Source organism: Oryza glaberrima, chromosome 5 (assembly GCF_000147395.1).
Source record: "Oryza glaberrima chromosome 5, OglaRS2, whole genome shotgun sequence".
Taxonomy (NCBI): Eukaryota; Viridiplantae; Streptophyta; class Magnoliopsida; order Poales; family Poaceae; genus Oryza; species Oryza glaberrima.
In genome coordinates this window covers 15,864,312-15,874,197 of record NC_068330.1, presented here as the reverse complement: position 1 = coordinate 15,874,197, position 9,886 = coordinate 15,864,312, and the positions used below count along the sequence as shown (strand labels likewise).

Below are 9,886 nucleotides of genomic sequence, written 5' to 3'. Positions count from 1 at the left end.
GGCCTTCAGGGAGAAACATTTACATTTACAGTCGCAAGATCCTTTAGAACACCGGAATTTTACAGGAGTTGTGTGTCCTTTGAAACACAGAATTTTTACAAGATTTTCATTGGAATTAGTTTTTTTTTTCAGAAATTTGGTTAATGAAGTAGACTGACGATGGTAACCAAATTTCAGAAATTTGGTTCATAAGCACATACGAGTAGGGAGTAGGGACATAATGGATGAATGTGCACTCATGGCAATCCCAGGATTATCAGGAGCTGCTTATGTTACAAATGCACATTAGTAGTACTAGCATACATGTATGATCATACTCCAGAACCAATCTGCACTCCAGAAGAATTCTATTCATCTCTGTCTAAGGCATCAACCACCCTAAACATTTTGCTAGTCTCAGTCATCACTCATCAGTAAATATCAGACACTAGCACAAGAGACATTTATACACACGTTACAGTACTTAGCTGGTGAGCTGTTACCTTGCAGCTCAGTAACTAGATAAGAATCTGTTTGTTCAGTGAGTGGTTATCTTTCCCTGTGGAGCAGTTTTGAGCTCCTCAGAAACTCAACTAGAGATCTTCAGTAAAAACAACCCAAACTAGAGATTTCCAGTAAACTAGTAAGTAGTTCTCTCATTCAACTTCAAGCAGGTCTCCGGCGATAATACTGCAGCGACCACTGAGTTAGTAGCTCGCGAGTCAAGATCTTGATTAGTTCGACCACTAACTGCAATAGACAAACAAAAAAGGGCATGTAAGAAGCCAATGTATTTAGGAATTTGTTACAACTATTAGAGCTCGTCAAAAATTCTTACCTCTACAATTATCAATTGCAAGCTTGGACAGGCCTTGTTGGTGTGATGTCTTTCTTCTCTTCCTCGTCGTGCGGTAGGACGGTCTCAAAAGCCTGGACAAGAAGCTCCACCTTCTTCTTTCGAGCAGGGCCTAAATTATTCACAGCTCTCCGAAGTGCATAGTCAATCATCCATTCTTCAGCATTCTTGCGCTCATCCATCATCTGATGCTTGAGGTCCACCTTTTCTGATTCTGGGTCCAGTTCAAGAGGAAGAAAATTTGGAGCCCTTGGGTTAAAACCTCTCAAATATTCCTCCTCTTCCGGTGTTCTCCTCCTCCTAGCAATGATCAATCTATTCCCCGGACAAGTCATGGACTCAGTAGGATCAAGATATGCATCTCCTTTGAGGTGCATCCCGCTGAATGCGTTGCATATGTCATCAAGGGACGATTCTTTTGCAACAGAATCTTGGTACTGGGGCTCTTCAGCACTGAAGTTATCGCTGAACTCTGGTATTAGCATATTGGATGATTGATTATTTTCCTCACTACTGCAAAGTTCTTCAGAGTCATCTAATATAGAGACAGTAATCTCTTTTTGAGCACTGCCATTCAGATCTGTGGTGTTAACGTGTCCATCATCCTCTTGATGCACAGTAGTTCCTTCAGAAGCACCTCCAGATTCACTTGTGTCAAGCTCTCCTTCCTTCTGAGCACCAGAATTGATACCTACAGAATAGTCTTCTTCATGACCATCTTGAGTAGGATCTGATTCTTCATGAGCATCTTCTGATGTACTTGCGATAACCACGGATTCCTCTAGAGCACCATGATTTTGAATAGTTTCTTGGGTAAAATGACATTCTTCAGATGTTGCCAATTCACATGTTTGCTCAGGTTCATTTTGAGCATCATCTCTGACACATGTAGAGTTATCATCAGCTTCTTGAGCAATAACATTTTCTTCATAATCAACTTGCAATTGGCATGTGGTTATCACGGTTGCCTTTTGAGAATCATCATCACTGAAATATCCAGCATTATCATCTTGACAGGTTTCTTCAGCAATACCAGACTGTTCAGTGACATCAGAAGAGCCTTCAATCAACTCACTTGTGCCAATCCCCAATTCCATTTGGGCACCAGCAGCGAGTGGTGTAGAGTTATCATCAAGAGTGGTTTCTTGAGCGGTATCAGATTCTTCAGAAGCATCTTCTGTTGTTTGTGTGGTAATATCTGGTACCATTTGAGCTCCATCATTAAAGCATGCCGAGTTACCTTCTTGGCTGCTTTCTTGAGCGATACCAGAACCTTCAGAAGCATCTTGCAAGTCGCACAAGAATACACCCAGTTCCATGTTAGCATCTTCTGTGCAGTCCACAGGATCATCACTATTAGCTTCTTGAATACCAACTTCTTCGGAGGCAACTCTGAATTCTCTCATTCCAATATCCAATTCCTTCTGAGAGTCATCATAGCCATCTGCACGGATGTCATCTTGATCAAATGCTCTGTCTGCTGTGCTGTTATCTTGATGAAATGCATTGTCTGCAGTGCTGCTGTCATCTTGCTCAAAGGCATGGTTCTCCACTGGTTGTTTTTGCATTTCAACATGTAGGGAAACAATCGCACCGGAGTCAGAAATTTCACCTTCGGAGACATATTTTGAAGTGACTTCCTCAGAGAAATCCTCTTCGCACCCAAAACCAGAGATGATCTCCTCAGATATCTCCATTTCAGATCCACCATCATCCTGCGTGTTCTCTTCATCTTCCACATTCGGATGCTCGGCAACCTCTGAAATGCTTTCAGACTCCATGTTGGTCCCATCGCCGCCTTTGTCCTGCTCCATTGAAGTCTCCTCTTTGCAGCACTCATCAGGGATATTATCCGCCGTCTCTGCTAGTTCCTGCTCAGGAATCCCCAATTTGCAGACAGCAGCAAAGTTTTTCTCTTCTTGCATCTCTTGTTCTCTACAAACCTCGGTTTGATGTGCCGCATCCAGGATGTTGTCTTCACTGACTCTCTCCTGCTCCTCACAAGCCTCAACTCTGAAATCAACACCTTCATGCTCCGACGCGATCTCCGATTCACGGGCAAAATCTGAGATGTTTTGCTCATCATTTTCTTCCTGTTGTTGAGCAGCCTCATCTTCGCACCCATCTCCCAATCTACCTGATGTGCCCTCTTCTTCTTGATCTTCTTGAAATTCAGAAACAACTGCTCTAGTGATCTCCTCGTCTCTGATCCCGTGTTCGTCTGAAAATTCACCATCCAAGCTATCATCCTCATACCCCTGGTACCTGATCCACGGCAACTCCTCGACGAATTCGCCGGAGGTCGACGCGTCGCTGCACTCCGACGTGCTGTCTCTGAAGGCACCAAACCTCTCCTCCGGCCTCGCCTCGCCGTCATCGTCGCCGCCGTCGCCGCAGACATCGAGGTCGTTCTTCCCCTTCTCGTCGGACTCGTCGGCGCCGCACCGGTCGAAGACGACGAACTCCATCTTCCTCACCGTGGCGTCCATCTCGTCCAGGGACATGTCGCTGCAGCTCATGTCCGTGCTCACACGCGGGCCGGCGTACACCTCCACGAAGAAGTCGCCGAGCGCCTCCTCGTCGATGAGCGGCGGCGGCGGCGCCACCCTCGCGCCGCCGCCAGCGCCGTTGGTGTCCTCCGGCCTCTGGTGGGCGGCGCCCTTGCGGAAGGCGGAGACGCCCCTGAGCTTCATGCTCTGCTGCGTCTTGATGAGCCGGCGGCGCGACGCGAGGAAGCTCCGGAGCGGCACCGCCGGCGAGTGGGCGTGGCCGTTGAGGGAGCAGTAGGTGTAGGGGCAGACCCGCGTCGCGGCGGGGCCCTCGGCGTCGGTGGCGCCGGGGGCGAGGTCGAGCGCGTCGGGGAACTTGGCCTCCTTCATCGTCGACGAGCACGTCGCCCTGCCCAGCCCGGCGCTGGCGGCGGCGGCGGCGGCGGCCGACACCTTCGGGAACAGCACCTTCCCCCTCGCCACCACCCGCACTGGCCTCCGCCGCGGCGACGCCGACGACGCCGCCCCGCGCCCGACCTTGGCGTCGGAGCTGCTCGTCCCCCTCATGTAGTTAGGCACGGACGCCGGCGTCAGCGACGTCGCCGCGCCCTCGCGGTTCCGCGGCCTGCTCCCCCCACCGCCGCCGCCGCCGTCGTCCCGGAAACCCCTCTTCTTGGCCGACGACGGCGGCGGCGTCATCAGCGGGTCCTTGGGCTTCTTGTGCACCTCCTTGCTCCGCACCATGGCTCACCGCCCTCCTCCTTGGATCGATTTCTCTCGGATTTCTTGGCTTGTTAGACTTGCAGGTTTGCTTGTCGCTCTTGGCTTCTCTCTTGGGTTGGACGGCGGCGGCGAGAAAAGCAAAGCAAAAGAAGAAGAAGAGAGGTTTGGATGGAGATGGAGTAAGAAGAAAGAAGAAGAAGGTGTTGATGGATTAGTGGAGGGGATAATAACAAAGAGAGATGGGAGCACAAAATTGACAAGGAAAGCAAGGGGAGGGAGGGAGAGTGGGTGGGCGGCTCAAAGGTGGCATCTTTGAGGGGAAGGCTTGGACACTGACAAAACACAAAAGTTTGTTTTGAATCTGTGGATCTTCAGTGGATTCAAACTCTGTGTGCAACTTTGTGCGTGTGGATGAACCTTGGAGGGTATCCTTTTGTGAGCTGGTAATTGAATGGATTTTAAGAGGGCAATTGGTTGGTTAGTTGGTCATAAACTCATTCCTAAAGTTTGTTGTAATTTAACAGCTTGGGAATATATATGATAAGTACTATCGAGCACAGTTAAGACGTTAAGACTTTTGGGTATGGTGATGTTGGCTAAAAAGAATATGCAGGGATGAAGGTTTTGTTCCTGTACGAACGGTAGTGCTGTGTCGTATTCATCTCCTTCGTACGTTCGGTGTCGTGGTGGTTTGACAAAAGTTTAGAAACAAATTTATTTGAAGCTACAATTTAATGAATATTATTATTAGATAAAAAGTAACATCTTAACTATTGATAATAACTACTGATACTGAAGTTTTACTGGTATTGTTCTTTTAACTATATCTATGTTTACAAATCGAGTATAATGGTAGTAATCGTAAAATTAAGACAACCTACAAAGAGTAAACGATTTTACTTAATTAAAGAGAATTCGAACTTCACCGGTTCTACACATAAATCTCACTGCTAATGGCACATGGTTTAGCCGTTGGTACCGTGGTACGGAGTGGCTGATACTGATACAAAGTTAACCAAAAAGATAAGCAGGTCTAAATGCCCTCTCTCGAACGTTCGTCTCAGGGGATCCCCAGAGCTTTATTGGGGCGTCAATGCAAGATGCTGACGCGTAAATCCACTTTACCGATGGAGATTTGGGGTACTATTTAGTAGTAGCTTTCTCGGGGATTATTATTGGTCTTTCATTATGTAGCACATAGGGGCCCAATGCAACCTCTAATTTTATTTTCTTTTCCTTTTTCCATTTGATGGCTTGATGATGCTGTAGCGTCACAGCTCACAAATTTGCTTCACGTTAATTTATTGCAGCCGTGCCGCAGCGAAATTCCGTGTGCAATCAACATGAATTTATTTTTGAAAATATTCTTTAAGAAATTAATGTCATGTATCTCTTTATCTTTTGGCGAATGGTTTGCTTTTGCTTTTGATATCAAACGTGTCGTTAACTTGTTCGGAACTTTCAACTTTTGTCATCGATCTTTCACTAAACAGAAAGGGTATGGTTATTGTCGGCTGTGCGGCAATTAATCTGTTGTGTATCGTGGAAATGTCGTAATGCAATGATTTTCAGATATCATATACTCATATATCTGATCTAGTTACACTAATCTTCCACAAGTCTATTGTTAGCTGTTCTGAAAACAAAAAGGTTGTTGCTGATTCCTTAACCAAGCACAAGCTAATAAGCTATATCTTTTGTTGATGTCCTGAAGTTATCTTAGTATTATGTGTTTGTTCTAGGTGCGTTCGTTTCTGGGGGATTGGGTGAAAAAGAGACATCGTTTTCCGCGCGCACGATTTCCAAACTACGAAACGGTGTGTTTTTTATAAAAATTTTCTATAGGAAAGTTGCTTTAAAAAATCATATTAATCCATTTTTGAAGTTTAAAATAGTTAATACTCAATTATCTTTCCAATCTTTTCTGTCACCTCTTCAAACAGAGGCTTAACATCATTGATGTTTACAAGTCGTCATCTAGATGTGTTGCCCGGGCCATTGTTACTGATATTACAAATTAATATTGAAAATTCTAATAACATGTTAAAAGTATATATTTTTTTTGTGATGGTTTAAATTAAAAGGAAGATTCTATGTCAATAACAACTTGTTAATTATTAATTTGGAGTTTTAGAATTAAATTGAGTGTCCAAGATGTGTACAACTCCATATATTTATTAATTCTAAAATTTATAATTATTACATTTTAGAAATGCTAAAAAATGAATTCATTGTATTCCCAATATATAACATGTTTGATTTAACACTGATTATTCTAAATACAATATATGGTCATGATAGTATAACATGTCTAATTCACTAAGAAAACCATTTTGACAGATACATCATCCTTACTTTAACAAACATGCTAAAATAATGTATCCTTGTGAGAATGCATAGGACTCCTCCAGTCAAGGCACGCTTGTAAAAATTAATTTACTGGTTGTCTTAGGATACCTGCATGTGAAAATAACACTAACTTTGCCGGCGGTGTTTTTATGGACCCATGAACACCGACACACTCATGCACCGACGTTAAAAACATTTTCATAGGCTAAAATTTGTTTACTCCCTCCATAGCTCCTGTCCTTTTTATTTGACACCAAATACTATTCATATATAAACTTGGATATCTCATCTTTCTTTCAAAAGGTTTATAAATGCTTAAGAAGATATCATATTATTGTTCAAGTACTTTGCATGACAAATATAACTACACTATTTGCTTTCATCAAAACATCGTAATTTCAAAAGTTTTTATCAGTAAACAAGTCAAACTAGTCAACCGTATCAATTTAAAAGGAACTTAGGGAGTATTAATTTTAGAAGGGAGAAGGACATTTATCCATTACACGTACGTATACATATAGCCCATAAAGAACTGGAAATCTAATCCAAAAGACCATAGTACTGCATTCTCTGGTCTGTTTTCTCCATGAGTGAATCTGCTTGTTTGATGACATAGGCTGTCTTTAGATTAGAGGTGAAAAGTTTTGGTGTGTCACATCAGATATACGGACACACATTTAAAGTATTAAATATAGACTAATAACAAAACAAATTGCAGATTCCGCCTGTAAACTGCGAGACGAATTTATTAAGTATAATTAATCCATCCTTAGCAAATGTTTACTGTAGTACCATATTGCCAGATCATGGAGCAATTAGGTTTAAAAGATTCGTCTCGTAAATTAGTCGCAATATGTGTAACTAGTTATTTTTTAGCCTATATTTAATACTTTATATAGATGTTCAAATATTCGATATGATAGAGTGAAAAATTTTAATGTGAAATCTAAACAGGGTGATAAAACAAATCATTAGAACCGGACAAGCAGAACACTAGCAAATCCCATCGCCATCCTCATCTCTGCAACTGCAGGCCGGGCGTGTAGAATGATTAATTGATCAATCGTTCGTTGCATCTCATACGGAGTACGTGTGAGATGCACACACGTGCAGCTAACTTATCCCAAGCCAAAACCGCAACTGCCAATATTTTATCGCTTCAGCAATCTTCTTATATATATCAAGCCTGGCATTAAGATGATTTAGAGAATATTAGGTACTCATCACAAGCTTTTGATTAATCAGCTGTTGCTTGGTATATGGCGTGACGTCGTTTTCACGAGCCGTAACGATCGAGCAGCTTGTGTGATGTGAGTAGTCTAGTATTTGTTCCCAAGTTGCGTGCGACCACTGATCACTAAATCATCAGTGGTCAGTGTGTGATCAGTTGCTTGGGGAACCAATGCATATATATCTCCTGCGCAAGTACAAACACTACCCACATATTCAAGCAGTGGTACCTAATGAAACCAGCTAATTAAAAAACATGGTTTAATTAGGTATAACATTGACAGATATGCTCGAGGTGGTCGATCGATTGTTAGGTCTCTTGAGGGGAAACGATCATCAATGTTAAAGAAAAAATGCTAGTTGGCAAAATGATCCTTAAGATCGATTGAAACATATTTGTGACAATAACCAACTTTATTTACTTTACTAGATCTTGAATTTTTGCCTTCTGGATCAATCTGGTTGTCAATTGCTATTGGCAATAATTTGTTCTGTCTTTAATTATACTATTTCACCTATTCATTTTTCATACATGCCAGATAATTTAGCAAAGGTCTGGGATCATATTAAAACAGATTAGTGAACGGATTGTTCTTACAGATTATCCACTTGTATAAACCAAATATTTTAATAAATAAACTTAATAAATAATTTAAAATAAGTGGTCTACAATACGGTAGAGGAAACTTTTTTGATAAAATGTATATTTGAAACGTGGAGCAAATAATTTGAAAAAGCTAAGACTCTGTTTAGATGAGACTAAAACTTTTAAGTCTCTATCACATCGGATGTTTCGACACTAATTATAAATATTAAACGTAGACTATTAATAAAACCCATCCATAATCTTGGACTAATTCACGAGACGAATCTATTGAGCCTAATTAATCCATGATTAGCATATGTGATGTTACAATAAACATTCTCTAATTATGGATTAATTAGGCTTAAAAAATGTCTCGCAAATTAGCTTTCATTTATGTAATTAATTTTGTAAGTAGTTTATATTTAATACTCTAAATTAGTGTCTAAATATAGAGACTAAAGTTAAATCCCTAGATCCAAACACCACCTAAGCCTGGGCTCTTGATGTCAAGCTATGATGAAAAAATTATTTTACACATATACATCTTCCATTGCAGCAGCAACAACAACAATAATAAAATTTTACTCGTAGTCGGCCCTGCACCCTATTCATAGCTAGCTGATTTTGAGTCTCAAATGGAGACACGATGAGAAAACAGTCTTTTCATCATTGAGATTATCAGATTATTAGCAAGGCTTTTTTTTCCCTGAGTCGTCTTACACTGTTACTAACGTAACTTAACGTAAAGGTGCGTCCTAGAACCATTTTAACCCCAAAAGCTATCTTAAAAGGACTGATTTAGACCAAAAAAAATACTGTAGTAAAATCCAAGGACCAAAGTAACACCCAGGACAAGGAGAGGGTCCAGTGCCCTGCCTTCCCAACTGCTGATATACGAGCGAAAATGATGGCTCTGTACAGTTAATCTGTACTCCTGAAAATAACAAGTGATGGTGGACTGTTAGTGCATACACCCTCCCTCCCATAAAAAATCAAGTTCTGAGAATGAATGTGGACAAATGCTTGTCCAAGTTCATTCCACAAATTATCTTTTTTTTTTTGAACGGAGGGAGTACACCGTTTATATACTCCATCCGTTCCATAATATAAGAGATTTTGGATGGATGTGACACAGACTAGTATAATAATGAATCTTGATAGACTAATATAATGATGAATCTGGATAGGTGTCTGTCCAGATTCATCATTATAATAGGATGTCATATCCACCCGAAATCCACTTGTACAATTGCGCACGTCCTAATCAACAAACACATCCGCCGTAGTAAAGCCTCGTTCATGTGGCGATGAATGAAATCCTTAATTTACCAACTAACTGCTGCCAACCAACAACCAGATAAATAGCTACGCAAAGGACGTGCTCCTGATCCTGCAGCATCGCACCTTCAGCCTCATTTAGACCAATCTAGGACGAGTATTCTTTTTTGAGGTCGTTTTTTGAATAGGTTATGAATCATTGAAAACTTCTCCTACAAAAAGGATCATGACTTTTGGAAACTCATGTGGAATAATGGTCTTATAGATGACCAACTCCTGACAGATACTACTACCAAAACTGGTTGGGAGAGTTTGGTAAAAGAAAAAAATTGATGGGGAAATAGCTATATTTATGATGATATATTTTTCACCAAAAATAGTTAGATCGTTCTTACA

General features: G+C 41.4%; 1 protein-coding gene across 1 annotated transcript; it reads right to left on the bottom strand.

Moving 5' to 3' along the window:
- Positions 1–253: 253 nt before the first annotated feature.
- On the bottom strand, positions 254–4,339 carry LOC127773538 (calmodulin binding protein PICBP). Its single transcript, XM_052299637.1, has 2 exons — positions 818–4,339; positions 254–729 (listed from the first exon to the last, which is right to left on the bottom strand). The coding sequence occupies exon 1, from the start codon at positions 4,066–4,068 to the stop codon at positions 829–831; it is 3,240 nt and encodes a 1,079-aa protein (XP_052155597.1). The 5' UTR covers positions 4,069–4,339; the 3' UTR covers positions 254–729; positions 818–828.
- Positions 4,340–9,886: the final 5,547 nt, after the last annotated feature.